At 40.3% G+C, this 23,549-nt stretch overlaps 1 protein-coding gene across 1 annotated transcript in view; it reads left to right on the top strand.

The window, feature by feature from the left end:
• LOC117272198 (contactin-associated protein-like 4) overlaps window positions 1-23,549 on the top strand; it is a 153,501-nt gene that overhangs the window by 47,208 nt on the left and 82,744 nt on the right. The window contains exons 3-5 of the mRNA XM_033650981.2: window positions 12,867-13,060; window positions 18,298-18,445; window positions 23,320-23,526. Coding sequence (XP_033506872.2) covers window positions 12,867-13,060; window positions 18,298-18,445; window positions 23,320-23,526 — 549 coding nt within the window. The remainder of the gene's footprint in view (window positions 1-12,866; window positions 13,061-18,297; window positions 18,446-23,319; window positions 23,527-23,549) is intronic.

Raw genomic sequence — 23,549 nt, 5'->3', positions numbered from 1 at the left:
AGTAGGCGTCATTAATGTTTATCATTTTAGTTTAGCATGTTAGCATGCTAACATTTTGTAATTAGCATTAAACTCAAAGGGCAGCTCAGGCTGATGGAAATGCAAGTATTTAGTCATAAACCAGTGTATCAGACAAATTTTGACTTGATGATGGCACTTGATCACTGCTGCTCAAAGTGCAGCCCACAGGCCAATGATCACCCTCAGAAACATTTTGTGCTGCCCCAAACAGGAAATGTATTGTTGTATGTAGGGCTGTAGTCAACCAAAGAACATCTTGGTCGACTAAAGTCGTACATAATCTTCGACTAATTGATTAGTTGTGGGGAAAAAAAAAATCTGCACGTTATTTTTTACTTCTGCGGTGGTGTGTCTGTGTCACTCTGCAGTTACACCTCCAAAATGCTAGCCAGCGGTGGAGGACTCTGTTAAGTGCTGTAAAGTTTAGTTGATTCAAAACACACAATAAACATGGCTTAATAGAGACAATTTCAAACACAAGTATGCAAATTGGATTCACTAAAAATCGCAGAATTGACAGACAAACACTTGTCTTTATCTGGACACATTTCCCCCACCAATACAACATGCTACCATAATAGCACAAGTCTATGGCATTTTACATTGTATAAACTAGCGTAGCGTCTAGCGATCTTTTCCTCTTCTCATATAAAACCAGGGACAACAGCAACATTTAATAAAGGTAATGGCACACAGTTTGGCTCCATAACATATCACAAGGTTCATTGACAAAACAACTGTCTTATACTAAACACGTTTTCCAAGCAAATACAACATGCTAACGTTGTTAGCGCCAGCCTATGGAATTTTACATTGTATATGTTAGCCTAGCAACTAGCAAACTTTCCCTTGTCTCATATAAAGTCAGGGACAACAGCACCATTTAACAAAAGGTAACGGCACTCAATGTGGCTCCATTGCAGCTCACAAGATTCACCGACAAAACAACCGTCGCACTAAACACGTTTTCCAAACAAATGCAGCATGCTAACGTTATTAGCGTCAGCCTATGGCTTTTTACATTGTATAAATTAAATTAGCAACGAGCGGATATTTCCTCTGTTCATATGAAGCCAGGATAAATCCGGAAGTATAAATCCCTGAAGGATAAGTCACACACGACTTAAAATGCTATTTTAGTGGAGGCTTTACTGTCTTCACAATTTATTGTTTCTTATCTGTGAAATACAAGTAGGCCTAAATACGAGCTTCGTTTCCACTGAGGGAAACGGTGTCAGTATACAGAAACTGACAGGAGGTCTGCGTCACCACGCTGCAGGAAATAATGGATTAATCCTAGAAGGCTATTGATGTAGCACTTTTCTCCTTATGAAAGTAACATGGCGATTATTCGACCAATGAGAATTTGGACTGTTTAGGAGTGCTGCTGGATACAGTTTGGTTATTTAGAGCACCACACTCAGAGCACGGAGTGTACTCCGGGCACAGTCTGAGCAGCACAATGCCAGGAGCAGTCAAAGTAAAACTAAACCGTTCATTAACTGATTAAGAATGCTCCATTTCTTACAACTACAGCACTCTTATTTAAGTTTTGTCTACTGTTTTTCTAACTTACTGATGAAATCGGCTGCTTTCTCATGGAAACTTTGCACCCCATGGTCTTAAACTTGCTTTCACTCACCTTTGCAGCAGCTGCTCCTCTGATCTGATCAATCTGACCACAAAACTGATCATCTGATCATCTGAAATTCTCCACCCCGTGATTCAAACTCAACAAACTGCGGCTCAGGAAAGAAAAACTTTATAAAAAGTTCCACCTACACTGTGTTCACAGACCCACGAAAACCCAATCGAATTCGGAGTCAGGACACAGAATTATCACAAAGGGACACACAAAACAAACACAGACACAAACACTGTATTTTGATTCATACTAATTAATACTTTCACTTACAATAGGTCATATTTACTACGTTACTAGACTAGGAGATTAGGAAAGACTACGGGTTGCATGGCAACTAATGGCACTTCACAAGTGTTGTGACAATAACGTTCTGTTATCAATGCTAGCGCTATAACAGTAGAGTAGAGTTAGAGATTTTGATGGACAACAGGCAACTTCACTTTTCCTGTGCGTCCTTGAACATATATTGGCTCAATAAATTGGCACTCAGTCTTCTCAGTCCACTTTGAGTCCCCCTGCGTTAGATGAAAAGTCCACAGATCACCAAAGCTTTGTCAATTCATCCTGAATGAGAACATTTATGCCTCTACAAAATTTGATGGCAATCCATAGTTACTGACATATTTCAGTTGGGACTAAAGTAATGGGCCCTATCTGTATCCTGAACAAGTCCATGGACACGAAGAGAGTAGAACTTGAGCGCAAATAGTGAGCTTAAAAAGATGGTAAGGCTGACTGTTTTTTTCAACATCGCAGCTCTGCCAGAGGGAACAAAAACCTTGTGTACTATATTTTTTACAGAGGCTTTACCCAGCAGCAGTTTCTCTCTGCAGTGAGACCAGAGGACCTGACATTGTGCTTCAGACTTTGACCTGATGTAGCCGATCACAGTGGCGGCCTGATGGCTCTGAGTCTGACACCAGAAGTGGATAAAAAGCCCTGATAGTCTATTGATTGGAGATGAATGGCCTTTTAGCGCAGACCTGAGGATGAATGAACTATTTCCCCTCCTCACTTTTTATCTTTTGTTTCACCCTCGCTTTCCACCCTCTTTATTCCATCTTCTGTGTCCTGCTGTAATCATTAGTTTCACTCCGTCTGCCGTCACATTTTCATTTTCATTGGTACGAACTAATTTAGCCAGCTCTGTCTTCCTGCCAAATGTTAATAGCAGCCTTCATGTTTAAACCTTTTCTTTCTTCGGTAGGCGACGCTGACAGTTATCAGTGATGCCACTGCAATTATGCTGGAATGGACTTGAAAATGATGATTGTGCCACAGTAATCACTTTCCCAAAGAGTGAGATTTGAAGGTGGAATTAAACTTTAATTGGAACCTGTAAATTGGGACTGACTGTGTAACAACGGCCAACTCATCAGGTATTGACCTCCATATTTAGTTGTCCTCTGGGGCTTCTGAAAAGTTCCACTGTTAACTTTTATGAATGCAGTGTTTCCTTAGTTGTTTTGTTTGCAAGAAACCATTCAGAACAAATACGATAAATCACCCAAATTCACACACCTGAACATTAATTTCTCTATAGAAAAACAGCCTTGTTTTCCATAGATTATTAAAAAGTTAAAAACAGTCTCATCACAAAGACCCAGTCTGTAGATTCTTGAGCTTTGCAAACAGTTTTGTTATCACAGTTATCACCTGACTAATGCAGCTCAGAGCATCTTTCAGCTCATTGTTTTGGTTTCCGGCCTGCAGCTTTACAGTTTGAGGAACAGCTTGCCCAAAAATAAAAAAAAATCATATTTTTTTTCCTCTTACTTGTGGTGCTATTTATCAGTCTAGATTGTTTTGGTGAGTGCTACGTGTTGGGGATATCTGCTGTAGAGATGTCTGTCTTCTCTCCAATATAATAGAACTAGATGGCACTCAAGCTTGTGGTGCTCAAAGAAAAAAATACATTTGAAAAATGTAAAAACAATGATGTCTCTTTCCAGAAATCATGACCCAGTTACTCAAGATAATCCACAGACCTTGTTGTGAGCAGTTTATGCTGGAACTATTTCCATTCTTCCAAACTACAGCCAGCAACCATATCACCATGTCGAAGAAAGTGTGCATCTACTCATGGACAAGAGGCTTGTGATAGAGTGATATACGTAGTTTGATACTTCTAGCTCACCTACCACCATTGAGCTGGCATTAACATTACAGCTCAGCCGAGGAGGACGCCATAATGTTTACAACTTGCGCTGTCATAAGTCCGAACCTTGCATCTGTGAGTAGATGCACACTTCCTTCTGGCTGGTGATACTGTTTGTGGGGTTTTTTATGATAGAAAGAAAATAGTTCCTACATGAAACTGCTTACAGCAAGGTCTGTGGATTATCTTGAATAACTGGGTCATATCTCCAACACTTGGCAATTCACACCAAAACTATCTAGATTAATAAATGGCACTACAGGTAAGAGGAAAAAAAGTTAGCAACTAGTTGGTGAACACGGTGCTGCGTTTTGCAGCTAAAGAGACAAATACTTTTGTTTGGTGTTGGTTGGGACCAGAACGGAGCTAAAAGGAGAGTTTGCCATATTATAGTGATGACATCTCAATGTTGTGTCTACAGCATGTTTCTCCCCCCGGTTTTAGGTGTATATTGTTTATGTTGTCAAACTATTTTAAATTGAAATATAAGATAATCATACATACTTTGCACTGATGACTGTCCCTTTAACAAGTTTATTAAGAAAAAAAGATATGCTCTTTTCTCTTATTCGATATGACAACCATGCAGTCCACTTTTTGGAACTTTTTTTTTTTTTTTGATAGTTCTCGTGAATAAATATATTAAATATCTTAATATCCTAACACATATGAAGAACAGTTTCACTGAAGTGTAATTATCTTTACTGCAAATTGTGTTTGACCAGATTAAATATATTAGATAAGAAAACAGTAAGAAAAAAAAAGATTTAATCATCATAAGATAATATATTTTGACTTTCTTGAAGTGGCCTTTTTGCAGTGTGGCATTTAGAAAAATGTAAATCTCTCCTGCTTCACCTGCAGAGAACCTGCAGTGTTTTCCAGCCTGCTGCTGCTGTCAGTACTGCACTGAGCCCATTAGCTTCCTGTTGGACTCTCTGTCAGACTGACATGTTATCAGGCTGCTGAAATTACCCTCCAGACTTTGTATTCTCATGCAAATGACCAGCGCTTATTCTGGACCTGGCACTTATAACAGTCTGCCTGTAACATGGCTTTCCAGCTGCCTTTGCATCGCTTTAAGCTGCCTGTCTCTCTGTCCTACTTCCTGTCTGTCTCTTCATCTCCTTTCCGCTTCACTGTCCCTCTGCCTCCCCCTCTCTACTTCTCTCAACCTGTCTGTTTGTCTGTAGTTGTCTGATGGAATATCAGTACATCATTGATGATGAAACAGTCATTTGTTTAGTTATCTATCCATCTGTTCCCTATAGAGAAGTAGCCAGAAACATCCAGGCTTAGTCAGGCTGTCAAGCGTTGCTGTACTTGGCTGCACCTCCTATTATGTCACAATTAACCTCAGACAAAGACTACATTCACACTCAGCCAGCTAATTCTGGAAACATAATTTTCTCTTTGTTTTGTCCTGCCGTCCTCACTAAGCCTCATTTTTCACACTCTTACATGGAGCTCTTCAAATATGCACTCCAACAGAGAAATGCTTGAATGAAAGTGGGGCTGTGCAATATATTGTTATATGAATATGTTGATATGAGACTACATACTGTCTTAGATTTGGGATATCATAAAATGGCATAGGTGTTGTCTTTTCCTGGAGTTAAAGGCTGCATTGCAGTACAACTGATATAAGTTTCTAAACTTACAAACTGTTCTCACTGTTCTAGCACAGAATTCTCACTTATATACTCACCGGCCACTTTATTAGGTACACCTTGTTAGTACCGGGTTGGACCCCCTTTTGCCTTCAGAACTGCCTTAATTCTTCATGGTGTGGAAGACTCAACAACGTGCTGGAGACATTTCTTCATTTCTTCTTCTGGTCCATATTGACATGATAGCATCACACAGTTGCTGCAGATTTGTTGGCTGCACATCCATGATGTGAATCTCCCGTTCCACCACCTCCCAAAGGTGCTCTGTTGGATTGAGATCTGGTGACTGTGGAGGCCATTGGAGTACAGTGAACTCATTGTCATGTTCAAGAAACCAGTTTGAGATGATTTGAGCTTTGTGACATGGCACGTTGTTCTGCTGGAAGTAGCAATCAGGAGATAGGTGCACTGTAGTCATAAAGGGATGGACACTGTCAGCAACAATACTCAGGTAGGCTGTGGTGTTTAAACCATGCTTAGTTGGTACTAAGGGGCCCAAAGTGTGCCCAGAAAATATCCCCCACACCATTACACCACCACCACCAGCCTGAACTGTTGATACAAGGCAGGATGGATCCATGCTTTCATGTTGTTTACACTAAATTCTGACCCTACCATCTGAATGTCGCAGCAGAAATCCAGGCTCATCAGACCAGGCAACATTTTTCCAAACTTCTGTTGTCCACTGTTGGTGAGCCCATGCGAAGTGTAGCCTCAGTTTCCTGTTGTTAGCTGACAGGAGTGGCACCTGGTGTGGTCTTCTGCTGCTGTAGCCCACCTGCTTCAAGGTTTGATGTGTTGTTCATTCAGAAATAGTCTTCTTTGTACCCTGGTTGTAACAGCCAATATCCATGGTATATCAGCAGAGAAATATCATATTTACACACTTACATTGGTGGAAACTGAGAATATCAGAGGAACTACTTGAATCATGATGACTAACTTGTAGGGCTGCATGACATGAGGAAATGTGTGATATGTGATAACATTGCTAAAAATCTCGATAATGATATTATTTGTGATAAATAAACAGACATAAAAGTGTAGTCAGTTCTGCCCAGAACACAACAAATTGCTTGTTGCATTAAAAAAAAATAAAGGAAATTATTTATGGCATTCTTTAATTCAGCAAATTAGACACTGAACTAAATACAAGGCACCACTAAGTTACATTTTAAAGTGTAGTTTTCTACTGACACATTCTTTCAACTCACTCAAAATATCCCTGAGTGCAATGTCACAGTCTTTCAGGATGTGTTTATCACAAAAGTTGGCATAGCAGTGAAGATAAAAAGTTATTGAATTGTGCATCAGTTGTTTGTTGCAGCAAGTTAAACTGCTGTATATTCAACAAATGAAACCAAACAAAACTGAACGAGATATCAAACACAGTAAATAAAATGACGTGTTCCTGTAGATCTGCTGTTACATCCCCACTGTCTTAACTTTCTGCTGAGCCTTCAGGCTACAATGATGATCTCAGCCTCTGTTTGGCCACCTGAGCAGTGATGTCACTCCTGTCCTGACATCCATTATCCTTTCTCAATACGTGGTCAGATCCCGTGTCTAAACAGACACTGGGGGAGAGAGATTTCTTTGATTCAAAGAGACAGCTGTGACAGAAAGTGTTCAGACCATCAGCCATCACTTCACCTCAATTGCATTAGTTTCAGTTATACTGTCAAGGTGGACACAGTAAATCTTTGTAACACCTCTCTGTCTCTGAACTGTTTCCCTCTCATCTCTTTCTCTTTTCTTCTCCAGTCTAATCTTCACCAGTAAAGGTCAGAGTGTCTGCTCTCCTCTGTTCTCCTGTCACTGGACATGTCTGTTAGTCAAGTGTTTATTAGTTTTGGCCTTTAGCTCTTTAAAGATCAGCCTCCACCAGCCGCCAGACCGACACCGATTCATTTTCACTGCTGAGCTTTTCTCTTCAGCCTGCCGCCCACATTGTTCAGAGGCCTGTCTGACTGCCAGCAAAAGCTGCTGAAGTTCCAACTTTTGCCCTTTTGAACTCATATGACACTCAGGCTGGGAAAATATGCTGTAATATAACCACTTAAAATGAACTAATAGGTAGAGACATGAGTGAGGATTTCCAACAGGCCTTGGTGTCATCACAAAATAACAATTTCAAGAAACAATTTAGGGAAACAGTGTCAGTAGAGATGATGATGATGATGATGATAGAAATGGTGTCTCATTTTCTGTTTGTGTGAGGTGCATCTCGGCACACAAGATTCAGACAGAGGAGGCCTGAATGCTCCGGCACTGTTATCAGTCACAAAATTGAAAGCACCATACAGACTCATAAAATGTAATTGAGTGGATCATCAAAATGGTTCAATTTTGGGAGCATTAAATTGCTTGATAGTTTTATATTTTTTTATATTAAGAGATAAAACCTTTCAGTATTTTTTGTACACGCAGCCAGTAAATTTTAATGTCAGAATGACATTAAATCTTTACCCGTCACATGTCTGTACAAGTAGGAAATTTGGCTTGATGGTGGCACTAAAGATGACCAAAAACATTAGGAAGCACCATGCAAAAGTTTGTGCACCCCAAGACATTTGAGCTCTCAGACAACTTTTAACAGGGTCTCAGACCTTAAAGGGAAATTTCAGTTTATTTCAACCTGTCTCCTATCGTCCTAAATTTGTTTCAAGTGACTAGTGACATAAAAATAATAGTTAGCATGTTAGCCGTTAGCCTAGATACAGCCGGGGCGCATAGTAGCGTCAGACCTGTTAAAACGTAAGTGAACGGGCATCCCTTCAAGTGCAAAGTTAGTCCACTAAACAAGCTTTTTTTCCACAAAGACCGCCTCATATTGTTAGGATAAATGTCAGAGAACATATAGAAAACAACATGTAAACGTGTTGTCTTACCTTACTGGTGTGCTGCCATGTTTGTTTACCATTTAGCTCTGCTTTCCAAAGCGAGAACAAGCAGCGATCTCATATCGTGCCTGAAATCTCGCGAGAACAAGCAGCAACAGCCGGAAGGCAGAACCGGACAGTAGCCTGAAAAGTTCATTCATTTATTTTATGAAAGATTTATAGAATAATGGCTGACTTTTTGCCAGACTTCGACTTTGTGGAGGAGGAATTTGATTTTACAGAGTTTGATGGCCGCCCTTATTTATTTGAACCAGAATACACTAACGAAGAGCTTTGTGAAATTGAAGAACGGAGGAGGAGAGAGAGAGAGAGGTGCAACAGGTAGAGGATGAGAGAGGAGGAATGGCTGCTGCAAGGCTGCGTAGCTCTGGAGATTGGTGGTGTACCTGTGAATGCTGTGCCCCAGTGCCCACAGAAGAGGAATGCCTCTGTTGCAATGAATGGGACCGGTTGCAGCCTTATTTTCACGGTCTGGATGTGACCGAGGACAAGATGCCTCCACCTCCAGCTGGGCTTTATCTAGAGCTCGCGAGATATATTTCGGCCGCGCTTTGGAAAGCAGAGCTAAATGGTAAACAAACATGGCAGCACACCAGTAAGGTAAGACAACACGTTTACATCGTCGTTTTCTATATGTTCTCTGACATTTATCCTAACGATATGAGGCGGTCTTTGTGGAAAAAAAAGCTTGTTTAGTGGACTAACTTTGCACTTGAAGTATGCCCGTTCACTTACGTTTTAACAGGTCTGACGTTACTATGCGCCCCGGCTGTATCTAGGCTAACGGCTAACATGCTAACTACTATTTTTATGTCACTAGTCACTTGAAACAAATTTAGGATGATAGGAGACAGGTTGAAATAAACTGAAATTTCCCTTTAATTAGCTTGTTAGGGCTATGGCTTGTTCACAATCATCATTAGGGAAAGCCAGATGATGCAGATTTCGAAGCTTTACAAAATACAGCTGCCTGCACTCTGAACACTAAAATTACTGATGCCCATAAAGCTGGAGAATGCTATAAGTAGATAGCAAAGTGTTTTCAGGTAGCTGTATCCTCAGTGCATAGTGTTATTGAGAAGTGGCAGTTAACAGGAACTGTGGAGGTCAAGTTGAAGTCTGGATGACCAAGAAAACTTTCCGATTTTGGTAGGAAGACAAATCAAAACCCCCGTTTGACTGCAAAAGACCTGCAGGAAGATTTATCAGACTCTGGAGTGGTGGCGCACTGTTCTACTGTGCAGCAACACCTGTACAAATATGACCTTCATGGAAGAGTCACCAGAGGAAAACCTTTCCTGTGTCCTCACCACAAAATTCAGCATCAGAAGTTTCGAAGGAACATCTAAACAAGCCTGATGCATTTTGGAAACAAGTCCTGTACTGTGGACTGATGAAGTTAACATAGAACTTTTTGGACACAGTGAGCAAAGGTATGTTTGGAGAAAAATGGTGAAGATTTAAAAAGAACACCTGTCCAACTGTTAAAGATGGAGGTGGATGGATCATGCTTTTGGCTTGTGTTGCAACCAGTGGCACGGGGAACATTTCACAGGTAGAGGAAAGAAAGGATTCAGTTTATTCCAGCAAATTCAGGAAGATCACACCATCTGTAAAGAAAGCTGAAGATGAAGAGAGGGTGGCTTCTACAACAGGACAGTCATCCTAAACACACCTCGAAATCCACAATGGACTTCTTCAAAAGGCACATGCTGAAGGTTTTGCCTTGGCCCTCACGGTTCCCCGACCTAAACATCATTAAAAATCTGTGGATAAACCTCAAAAGAGCAGTGCATGCAAGACGGCCCAAGAATTTCACAGAACTAAAATCCTTTTGAAGGAAGAAAGGGTGAAAATCCCCAGACAAGAACTGAAAGACTTTTAGCTGGTTACCAAAAGCATTTAGAAGCTGCAGTACTGACCAAAGGGGGCGCTACTAAGCATTGACCATACAGAGTGCCCAAACTTTTACTTAAGGCTGTTTTCCTTTTTTGTGTTTTTGAAACTGTAAAAGATTGAAATTAAAAACTAACCTCATCTCATCCTTAACCTCTTGCCTTACTGAGATCACTTCATCTTCTACATACGTAACTACTCACAGAAAACAAAATGTTGACCAGGGGTGCCCAAACTTGTGCATGCCACTTGATTCTCGTGAGTATTTTTTGGCTCTGGACCAAAGGGTCAGGCAGACTGAAATGCGTTCAGTATGACAATAACCTTCAGAACGTTGCACTCCTGTAGAAACAAATCAAAGAATGGCCACACAACTAGCAGGAAGAGGAATTAGACTATAACAGCAGTTCTGTTGAAACACTTGATAAAATCAACACAGACTGAATATCAGCAGCCTGATAAAGCCCCAGTCTGACAGCCATGGCGTATTAGGAACAAAAATTAGCAGGGGGCACATTAATTTGTCATTTTATTTATTGTAGTGTGTCTTAGTAGAAAACATCAGTCTACTTTTGCAACATTCTCTGTGATGCTCCAGACGCCATGGTTGTTGACCTCCTGCCAGATTTGAAGGAGTCATTAACTGAAGGTTACAGGATGATTGGCCAGCGTTCAACTTGGAGTCTAACGTGTCTCTCAGCCAAATCACAGCTGGAATTTAAGGCAACATGATCCACTAATCTGACAAATTGACCATGTGAAAAACTGTTATGTTGTCTGATCCTGCTGTAAAGTACATACCCTCTTCTTCATCTTCATTTTGTTATTGCACTGCAAAATAGGCTTTTTGTTTTTGGAGATTCAGCTGCAGATATAGATCTATTTTGTCTCTTACCAAGACCATGTTCACACGTAACAGTTTGTGCTTGTAACTTCCAGCTCGAACACAATATTCGCTTGCTGCTGTCAGAGGGAAAACAACCGAAATGTCTTTCTCAAAGTCAAGAAGCATTTAAGATGGCTTTCAGTGTGTTTGTGTTTTTTAAAGCTTTTCTACACTCGCTTTGCATCAATGTGTGTTTGTGTGTGTGTGCACAGCGGGACGCTGTCAGCAGCCTCCTCCTTCAGAATCTGCCCATATGGTGTTTAAGCTCTGAGTCTTCGTTTTGGCCCAGCAAAGTATTTTCCTATGTGCGCGCACACGCGCACACACACACACACACACACACACACAGAAACTGCTTACTTTTTCAGTGTTTGAAATGTCTTTATTGTGCAGCAGCCCATACGATCAAATACAGTTTATCTGTCCAGGCAGACTTCTGTCAACTACCCCCTACATTTAGACATGCAATTAGGACATTGTGCATGGAAATGGAAGAAATACAGCATGCTGTACATTTCTGCATTGTATAGAATCCATCAATAAGTGGCTTTAATCCAGTGTTACTAAATATATTGTATCAAAGTCCCTTGTTGTTGCTGTTTTGCATGAGACAGGTCACTGAACACGTGCCCATTTCTTCAGTAATTCAACTCTAATCAATCATCTTGTTGTTTTTTTTCTGTGGGAAAGCATTTCAAACTGATGACCTAGAGCACAACCAATCAATACATTACAACACACCCCCTAAATTGATGACATTTAATACGAGGAAGGATACAAACAATCAATGCTTGGCACCACATTATTGTTCATGGGAAACAATATCAGCTTCTTGTTGCTACTTTCTTTATTTTGCTTCATTTGTAATGAGCTGACGCCACTTTCAGGCCAACACAGAGACCTGGAATACACCTGAGGGTTGGTGTTTTGATGATGGTGGTGGAGAAGGCTGTGTGACACATCATTAATTCATATAATTTTCATTTTCATCAAATAATTCATTTCCCTGTATGGAAACATTTGTGTGTGCTATGGTTTTCAACAAGTTATTCATTCAGGTTTCTTTCAATTTGTCCCCTGTCCATATATTAATAGTATACAATGTCTACATTGGCTGTGAATAGGTTGGACTTTAATAACGTCTTTACATGGTAAAAAAGCTTTTTAGTTTGGATACATGCAGTCCTTTTAACCACAAGAATGCTTAAGTCCTTTTTTGTGTCAGAATATTGAAAATATTAACAGATTTTGGGGGCAGAAATGATTGAACGTTTTTGGAGCTCTGCTGCTTTGACAAGCTGAATATCAAATGCTGATTCATTTTGCATATGAAAGGATAATAATATGCGTGTGTTTCTCAGATAGATATGAAAAGAAACACATTCCTGATGCCACCGTGGGTCACACAGCAAATGTGAGTGATTTAAATTCATCAGGAAAGTTTTTAAAGTGTGATTTATATCCCATCATAGCTTCAAAATGGATTTAAAGGTTTTCGCCGCGGTTCAATCAGCTTTCTTCATTCGGCTTTCATAACAGGAAAATGTGATTTTAGTTCAGAATGAAAGGTCACGCAATGCAATTCATTTTTTCAGCATCTACCAAAGCTTATTTCATCTCCTCCCAGGTAAATGGAAGTTTAATAAATCACTTATGTATGCCGGTTTGTCTCCTTCTCTCCCTGCAGGAGCTGGAGGTTGGTCTCCTCTCACCTCAGACAGGTATCAGTGGCTGGAGGTCAGCTTGGGCGAGCGGACCAAGATCACCGCTGTTGCTACTCAGGGCCGCTACGGCAGCTCTGATTGGCTGACGTCGTACCTGCTCATGTTTAGCGACACGGGGCACAACTGGAAACAGTACAGACAGGAGGACAGCATAGGGGTGAGTCCATGCTGGATTTAAGACTACAACACATTGCATATGCATGTTATTTACATCCCTTCATGTAAGTGACCTCATTTTTACGGCTTTAGTTCCTTTTAGTCCTGCACTGACTCTATTTCTCCTCAAGGATCCATAAACATCATCATATTTTGTTTTGTGTAATTCACATGAAGTGATGTAGTGTGAAGCAGTGCCGCTGTATGAGGCTCCATCTATCCTGTACAGATAAACTGAGTCATCATGAGTTTATCTCTTCATTTATAATGCATGAAGCAGCGCTGAAGCTCCGCTGACTCTGCAGACCTGTTGAGAAAACACTTTAGCTGCTGATCACGAACACGGAGGCAGTCAAGTGGCCCGATATTGTTTTATTTATATATTTTTGTCCGCTTCTCAGTGTCATTTCTCTCTCTCTCTCTCTCTCTCCCACTGTCTTTGACTCTTTAAAAGAGGGAGTAAACATGTTGATTTCATCCATCACAGCTACTGTAGGTACAAATGTTTAAAAGATGTTAAAGAACAGGACTGAATAAAAAATGACAGATTGTGTTTTAGACAGCAGCTCATCATTCTCTACCTGGAGGGTGGTACCAATACTTTTCATGGGCAACTCTACTCATGATTATTAAGTTATTTTATAAGAAATACTATTTAAAAAAACATCACTCATACACATACATACACTGTAAATAAGCTGTAAGGTTGTCACAATACCAAAATTTAAAACTTTGATACAATACTGGTATAAGATAGTGATACTTGATACCTCTTTTGATACCATGACAAAAGAGAAAAACAAGTCCTAGGTACACAAAATGTATTTGTTTATCCTACAAAACTACAAACATTGCTAATACAAGTCACTAAACACAGGCCTCTGGTCACATGGTAGGTTAGTTGCTGAAAAAAAAAATGCTGTAACAGCCACAGGTGTCACCTTCAATATGAGTAACTATATTTTTGAGAACCTTGGTAGGCTTTATTTTAAAACTTTTAATGAAATTGAATTATAGAAATGTCAAATGTATTGAAATTTTTTGAAAATAATATACAGTGTATATTAAAATTCCTATAAATGTTACAGCAGCCTAAAGATCTGGTTTACAACTTGTATTTTCACGTGTTCACATCATCTGTCTGCTTAGACACATAAGTGCTTTTTGTATTAAATTAGTTTATTTAAAGAGGACAATCTCATCTACACATCCAAGCTCTCTGCAGGAAGAAAGCTCTTGAGTTTGCGCACCTGTTGAAAGGACACTTAAACACATGTTGCTCCACTCTGAGAACTTTACAGGCTGACACATGACATGCCTGCACACTGGTGACAGTCGTGGCTGAAGGCATTATGTTTTTAGGTTTCCCACTGTCCAACACATTCTCACACTGGCCTCGTCACCAGAGTTGGGTAAGGGTTACTTTAAAAGTAATCAAAGTACTTTACTGCGTTACTTGTTTTTAAAGTAACCACTTACTTTACTGTGTTACTCCCTGAGTAAAGTAACTCAAGTACTTTTAAAGTACTTTTGAGTATTCTACATTTCCTATTGGGCAATGGACCACAGGGTGCTTAACCTACATTTTTTGTCTTTGTCTTGTTACGGACCACTTGCCCTTTATTGAGATCCAATTCTCCCATCACAGCCCTCACTTTGACCAGTAGAAACACAGAATGATCTGCTGCCGTAGACAACTGTATGACAACAACACCCCAGTATTTTTAATATTTCCTCTAGGGATGTTACCACACAGAGTAAAAGGGGGAAATGATGGTGTGAAACAGCAGAGGCACTTTGTCAACCCGTTGAGTTAACGTTACTGTCACTAGCATCAAGCTAGCAAACAATGTTACGTCCTCATAATGGAGACGGACATAAAATAATAACATTAACAAATAGCGGCAGGGCTTTTACTCACCACAACTGCAGAGGCTCCCAGCTTCATTTGAAACAAACTGCATTATAGACGGTCCGTTATTTATTAATCCCTCTGTGTTTTTATATTCTTACTTTGTATCCGCTCCCGTTGTCTTTATAAAGTTAACAAATCGCCTTCATGTCAAAGTCAACACTTCCTGAATTTCTTTCAAATTAAAAGCCCCTTATAACCTCGGCTGAGAGAATCCCTCCATTTTCTAAATAGGCTTTTATTGTGAAACATTTGTCAGAACTTCCTGTGGAGGATACAGTAGCTTGAATGTTTACATACGGTACTTCAAATGTAGCCCCTGCCATCTGCTGACGCTTTTACGTGACTACAACAACATTTCGGCTGGCACATGAACAGACACAGTGACTCAAATAATAGTAAAAGCAATAAAAATAGGACAAGAATAACCTGACGACATCACACACGCCGTGAAAGACAACCAGGGATAATTGGTGAGTACCACTGTGTAGTGTGTCATGTCTGTCGGCCAACTCACGGCACAATTTTATGACTCCACAATCGTGTAATGTGACATAGTGACTTTCAGAACAGGTAGAAAAGTCGTGTAGTGTGTACCAGGCATAATGCAAGTCCTCCTGAGTCTGACCTGTCTGTCAGCAAGTCCTACTCCACCTTTTTTTAGACTCCAACGTAGACAACGGCAGCATTTCTTCTACCACGTAGCAAGCCACAAGCTCCGTGGCTTCTTTCAGATTGGTTATTAGAACCAAAAGACAGCCGTTGCTGTTTCGGAGCTGAAGGACCAGCATTCTAAAAGTAACGGAAGTAACTGATGGCTTGTTTGAAAATGTACTCAAGTATTTGATTACTCAAACAGCAAACTAACACATTAGGTTACTCGTTACTGCAAAAAGTAATCAAAGTACTTATACCCAACTCTGCTCGTCACATATCAGCGTTTAGTCATGGACTTTCCACGTCCAGATACAACATGGAAGATACCCTGGGTGCGTTGGATGTTGACTTTCTAGGACGCTGTGTCAAGTTCTGCATTCATTCATGCATTGTCTTCTTTACGGAAATTTAACATTTCTACAGTCTCTGTCAAAAGAACTCCAAAAACAAAAGCAAATGGTTGGGTTTAGGAAAAAAGAACAGGGTTTGGCTTTATAATCTTACAGGATGTGACCACTCTCCTGGGTGAAGGTCAGTGTTAGTTGGACTCATCCACCGCCCCTCCCACCAGCCCTACTCAGACTTTCGTTGTCTTAACTTTCAATTGTGTGCCGCTGTGTTTCCCCCTGATGTTGCTGAGCACCAATAATTATAACAGTAAGGTTAAAAAATAGCTTTGTTGTCAATGTCTGATGCCACAGGTCATTGCCCAAGTGCCAGATTTCGACAGCTTTGTAGTGAGACCAGATTGGTTAGTCCATCCCTTACAACCTTGTGAATGCAATATCTCAAGAATGCCTATAGGGATTTTTTTTTTTCTCAAATTCAGCACAACCGTTACCTTGGGCTTAACAGTGCTATGATTAGACTTTGGTGGTCATAGATGAAAGGTCAAGGTCAATGTGACCTCGTCTCTCTCATCCTTGTTGATGCAATATCTCAGGAACACCTTGAAGTAGTTTCTCTAAATTTGGCACAAATGTCCACCTGGACTCAACAATGAAGTCATTCAATTTTGGTGGTCAAAGGTCAAAGGTCAAGGTCAGTGTGACCTCACAAAACATTTTTGTCCGAAAGTCAAGAATTCATGTCGAAGGTTGAAAATATGTTTGAAGCAACTATGTTTAGAATGTGTAGCTTCTTTGCAGCAACATTCATATTTGAAGCATTGTCTACTGTCATGGCTACATGTGAGTCTGGACAGACATGGATGCAAATTGTCACACCACTGTCCTTACTTCTACAGTAAAAGCAGTGGGTATTATATTTACTAATTGTGTTTCAATATTAGCAGATTATTTTAGTATTTTTCCATTGCTGATCATGAGAAACAACGTGGCAGCAACGTGACACAACATAGCCATGAAAGTGAGAAAGCTCAGCTGGTCTCTGTAGAGCTGATTAATGAAGAAATCAGTCAGATGGACAGCAAAGGCAGCGAGGCATCACCTCCCACCTTCTGGTACACACACGCAACTCTTCTTCAGTGATTTTCCGTTGCACAAGTGTCGAGTTGGTGATGGTACATGGTTCAGTATACAGCCACAAGAATACTAAGTAGTTTTGAGTAGAAATTAAACACAGTGATGAATCCTGTCAGCACACAGAGCCAGTTTAAAAATATTTTTACATTTCTTACCTGCATGCTCCCTGTGAGCCTTCTACCACATCAAATAGTGCAATAAACATGGAGAAAGTGTAATATTTTCCAACTATTTGCTCGGATATTTATCCAGGGTAAAGCCACATTTGTTACAGCGGTGCAGAGAGGAGTTTTTGATTAAAAGTAGAGCCGAGGCAGTTTCCTCACATGGAGGTAATCCAGCTAATCTCAGCATTGAGGATTTTCTCTGAGAGAGCAGAAAACGACTCCTTGCGGCTTAAAAGCATGTTGATCTGACACTTAACATAAACTGAGCACAATCCAATCACATTTCAAAGTGTTTCCCAACTTCTCTGCATTAGTCAGTCGAGCTTACAGAGTTTGTCGGAGGAGAAAGTTGATGGCAGAGCTGCTGGATCGACGTCTACTGGGCTCCTGCTCTTAGCGTAGAGGCCTGAAGAGCAAGGAAGAAATATTCTGCTTTCTCCTTTCCTCTTTGTCTCGGTCCTCTTTTTTCTTTTTCCCAAAGCCTGTGGGTGCTTGAAAATATAGCAATCCATCTTTCTTTATCGTCCCTCTCTTCTTTATCGGTTTGTTTCCTTCTGCCTGGAGGGCTGGGGATGCGGACGCAAGTGGTGATTTTTTTTACTCTCTCCCTGTTCTTCTCAAATTTCCTCTCTCCCTTTTATTTCCTCTTCTCATTTTCTGACGTTACTGCTTATCTCCCTCTCACCATGTGATTTTCCTTGCCTTTCATTTCGTCCCTCTGTCATTTCCCTTTGATACTCTTTTCTGTATCTCCTCCTTTCCTTTTCTTCTACGTCTCTGCATTCCTGTTTTCTATTCACAGTTAATCTCTCTCATCATGTCTTTTTCCACTCACTCTGCTCATCAAAGGCTGCTGTTGAAGAATTCACGTCGTCTTTAAATGAGATTCTGTCCTTTCCTCAGTGTCATTTGTTGAGTTGAAGGCCCTGCTGGTTGTACGGTAGTTTTGAGGAGTTTTCCATGTAGTAATAATGTAGATACATAATGAGCAAGTCTTCATTGTGTTTGTTTTTTTCAGTCTTTTCCAGGTAACAGTAATGCAGACAGCGTGGTTCAGTATAAACTACAGCAGCCGGCAATCGCTCGCTTCCTCCGCCTCATTCCTCTGGACTGGAACCCTAGTGGAAGGATTGGACTGCGGCTGGAGACCTATGGGTGTCCTTACAGTAAGTCTTTTTATCTTTATGGGATTGACTAAACTTTTGAGAGCTGTCACCCAGATGAATAAACTGTGGACACTGGTGGCACTGGTTTCATTTAAATGACCTGCTGAGTCTGTTTACTCTGCTTCAGGGAAATTTTGTTTGCATGGAGGATTTAACAAAGACAAATCACCACAACTGAGGAATCGGAGAGAATCAACATCTCACCAATCGATGTAAAACACATTCAATTTGGTTCAAAAGAAAGGGAACACTCTCGCCAATTGTTGTTTTTGTGATAACTCACAGATACACAGAAACGCCAAGCACCTTTTTTGGAAGTAATTCTGTTTTTTACAACAGATTTACACTCTCACCTCTGTTGTTAACAGTGAAAACAATGTATCACACAAACAAAACTGTGTGTTAACAATTTTTTTTGTTCCTCTTTTGTTTCCCAGATCACATAACATACTGGCAGTAACAAACCCTGGCATCAACACAATGAACTAAACACACATCCCACAAAAACAGTTTTTTTAGGGTTACACAGTCCCTCTTATTAGTAATAGCTCCATGGCACGTTCACAGTTTTTGTATTTGAGCCAATGATTGTGTCATAAGATTAATGGATTCTCATTTAAAAAATAACAAACATCAGTATCACTGCCCTTCTTACTATCGCCTTAAAAACATGTTGTAGATTTACTTTCTAAATGTTTAAATCTGCTAAAGGTTTAGGATGAGCATGACTTCACATGCTTTAAATCCTCAGTGATTATGACTCTTCGTCATCTTCTTTATCCTCTTCAGGACTCGGTTGAAGAGGCAGGTGTTTGTAATTTTTTGTCCTCTCAGCTTTATTCCCTGCGGTGTCTCTGCCCTGATTTCTGTCCTCACTGCTGTTTGTTTGGATATTAGAAAAAAACATTCATGAATATCAAAACACACATTTACATATATGCCCAAATACATTTATCAAACAGTAAATATTAATGTGCAAACATGATTTCCATATGGACTGTCTGTGTCTCATATTCTATCTGCAGCGGTTAGTGTCTCTATTATTTCTGGCTCCTCCTTTTATCTGCAGTCAGGCTGTAGTCAGACTGGGAGCTTTGAAAATAAAAAGAACATGTTTGTTTTTAACACTGATTCCTTTAAAACGTGAAATATATTGAACAGCAACTTCATTTGTACTAATACACAAAACAGGTTTTAAAAAGTTTCTTCTGTCATGAAACATTATCTTACAAGTCAGGTCATCTTCCCTTTTTCAGCATTTTCCCAGTACTGATTTAAATGTTTATCACACTGTAAATAAACTAAAAGTCTGTCAGTGTGATTACTTTTGCTCCTCTAACAAGAAAAAGAGTCCACAGCCATGGTAGCAGCTCTGTGGCGCATAGTGCTGCATTTAGCTAAATGCTAATGTTACCATGCTAACATGCTTGCGATTAGAGATGCACCGATCCAGCTTTTTCAGTTTAGATACCGATCCAGGTGCTGTGGCTTTGAATATCAGCCGATATCCGATACCGATCCGATACCATGGTTGACCTAAAAAGCTATACCTTTACATGTAGAACAGAAAAGACTAGAGGCATCAGGCATTGATGACTACACAGTTCTTTCCTAAGATAAAATGGAACAAGATGAAACAGATAATGCAATGATGAACTATTTATTTTTTAACAAAAATAAACAATTGTGCAACAGCAGTTGAAATAGTGTGAAATACCTCCACACAGCACATTCTCTCCTTTGCTCCATGACGTATGATGTAGCTCACGTCGCAATAGATTTAAAGGGAAAGGATCGCCTCAGGTATAGGTTGCATTTTCCAATACCCGATCCATCTATTTTGATGATATCAGGGAAGATATTCGATCCACATATCGGATTAGTGCATCCCTATACGCTATGACAATTTCCATACATTTGCTAGTTATCGCTAAGCACAAAGTACAGGTCAGGCTGATGGTTTTGGTCACAAAGCAAAACTTATGACAAATTGAAATTCACTTTATCCAGAGGGGAACATTAATGAGAGAATCAAGTTTTATGGGAATCAGTACAATAGTTGTCAAGACATTTCACTCAAACAAATGTCAATTTCATGGAGGTGCCAAAGTAAAAGTCATGGGATCACCAAAGTCAGTTGGCTTCATCCTCAGGGACCATGAATGTCTGTATATTTTGATTATTTATCACAAAATTAATACACGCAACACATAGCATTGTCGCCATTATCGCAGTAAGTAAAGTCACATCTTGATTTCATAAGTTATCAGCCGTATGTAGCCTTCAGATCAATATTTTGGGAGTTCGGTTTGCTTTAGGAGTAGTGTGGTCCACGGAAGATACTGCACGTCTCCAGGTGTGGAATATAGAATACATCAAATGGCAACAGTCTACAGCACACAGAAACATCTAATGTTCTCCTCCAGTTTTAAGTTCATCTGAAAGTGAGGGGCTTCATAACCACACTGCAGTGCCACGTCAAAGTAAAGACAAAACTATGTATGTAGGCTATAGTGTGAACAGAAAGAGGACCGAGGTCCCATCAGAGCTGAAGTGGACCAGAAAGAGAACTGAGTCCTTTTTCAAATGAACTGACAATGTTGGTCCACTTTTTGGTGCACCTTCAGAGGACTGAGTTGGATTTGTTTAAAAAGGACTATATGTGAAAACACCCTCCGTGTTATCTTCACTCATGTGGTCAGAAAAGTGAGCAACATCCAAACTTGAAAACTTGAAAGCTCTAAATTCCTGGAACATTTGGAGGTAACATAGAGGCAAGATAAGATTGGAACCTCCTGGCACTAATTCATCACATTAGTTCACCAAGTGGAAAGATGATTTATGATAAAACTGTTTTGTGTCCCTTAAAACTGTCTTTGCCGCTGTCCCCTCTGGAAGAAGATGGATTATGAAAAACATTTAAAAGATGGATTTTGATAAATAGCCCATAGTAGTTTGGAAATATTCTCCAGTTATTTAAGGACACAGTGGATATATATTCGGGTAATATGTTTATCAGCCAGCGTGACGGTTGGCGGAGGAGTCTTGTGGTTTTCCTGGCAGTAAACTAATGTAGCATGCACAGTGAAATCCTCCTGAGAAAAACAAATGTAATATACTGAAGGGAGGTGATATATAGCTGTTAGCAGCAAACAGTTTACCGCAGTGTGAAAAATGTATTGTGGGTATTAGTCTGTTGTTGAGGCAACAAAACAAAACATTTCATAATGTGTCTTGGCAGATTCAAGACATCCACGTTTCTCTAACAGTCACAGGTGTTCACACTTAATCAAATCTGGGGCCAAAGTAAAGGCAAACCCAATTAATGTACCTGCCACATGATGTTTCCCTGACATATGACAGAGTATTGGGCATATTGCTGCACTGGCTATAAGCAGAAGTGTCCCAAGTGCCCGAGTTATGAGCCATAAACAAGCACCAATCTATTCTTGGCATAATTATAGTCAGATATTAATGTTCTAGGATGAAATGTCATCTAGGACTAAATGGCTTGTTACTATATAGAGTAGTAGAGTGGAGTTAAAGTCATTTTTCAGCTTAATACACTGAGGATGACTCAGTGCTCTGGAGCCTCATCTTGCTGCTCTAATCAGCAGGAAATACACTGTACAATCCAATAAGAGCATTACTGCAAGCGAAGTGGTTGTGTGATTGTGTGCGAGTCCTGGCGTTGGGGAGTCAAAGAGTCGCCAAGTTCATTAAAAAACGTTCAGTCAGAGGAATTAGTTGTACTGCTGAAAAGGAAATTGATGCTGAACTCGGCCTCTGCTTCTTTTTTTTTTAGCAGTTTAGTATTTGCAGTCCATTCTTTATAGCCTACACACCTCCTACGCTCAACACACACTGTTCACCTCACCTCACCTCAGCCCAAACCCCTGGTGAGTAAGTGAAACCCTTAGATGAAATTTGCTGATGAAAGGTGAGAAGCAGATTACAGTCTCAGTCCATAGACTAGTCCATAGTGTTAAAATAATGATCATAGCCATTTTGACTTCACCCATTGGTTTGCTGACACCTGTTTTGAAGCCTCGAGTTTGGCATTTTGACCCTCACCATCTCAGATTTTTTTGAGCCAGAAATAATGAAAAGTGATCGTATTTGGACGAGAGGGTGGACCTAACCCTAACGCTAGCTGCTAGCCTGGTTAGCAAAGTGCACAATATGCATTTACAGTCTATGGTTAACTGTGATAATGCCAATGCTAATGCTTATTTTTGCTAGCAAAACACCAAACATAGCAATAAACCAACATGTACTTACCATAAAAAACTGAATGTCTGACTCCTTGAAGGGTCTTTTGGTACGAGCAAAACTTACGAGCGAAATATTTTTAGGCAACCAATCTGTTACAACACTTTGAAGTGAAAACAGTTATAGCTCCAACTATGGTTATCTTCTGTGAATTTAGAGATCCGCCATGATTATGTAACCTAACCAATTGCCATGGTAGCGACCTGTCAACAAAAGGTGCCCATTTGTCACTCAAAGCAACCACGCCCTCATTATGCATAACTTAGCCATTCAAGGAACTGCAGTTTTTGGCACTTTTGCATTGGCTTCATTTTTTAGCACGGAGGTTCAGTCTCCTGCTGCAACCAACAATACCACAGCGGCAGACTGAAATTCTGTCCAGATGTATGAGTCAGTGTTTTTTGTAGAGTCGTGGGAACGTTATTTAAGGACTTTTGGAACAGACGACAGTATGTTCCTCCACACTGACAGACAATGTAAATATAAAGCAAATGAAATCACTCAGATGTTATCTGATGAAGGGAGATATACTCATTGTTAACCTGTTGTTGTGGTGAAGTTTCTGTTTTATATGTTTCTTTTGTTTCTGTTTTGCCTTCTAGCCTCTGATGTTGTGAGTTTCGACGGCGGCAGCAGCAGTCTGGTGTACAGGCTGAGTCCCGGGCCGAGGCAGCCATCCAACGACGTTGTCACTCTGAAGTTTAAAACCCTGAGGAATTCTGGGACACTGCTGCACGCAGAGGGAGAGGGAGGACTGGGCCTCAGTCTGGAGTTAGAGAGAGGAAAGCTGCTGCTGCTGCTCAGACAAGGTACAACACACCACATGCATACT

This window comes from Epinephelus lanceolatus, chromosome 12 (assembly GCF_041903045.1).
Source record: "Epinephelus lanceolatus isolate andai-2023 chromosome 12, ASM4190304v1, whole genome shotgun sequence".
NCBI lineage: Eukaryota > Metazoa > Chordata > Actinopteri > Perciformes > Serranidae > Epinephelus > Epinephelus lanceolatus.
The sequence above is the reverse complement of the archived record's forward strand: the minus strand, read 5'-3'. Positions and strand labels throughout refer to the sequence as shown.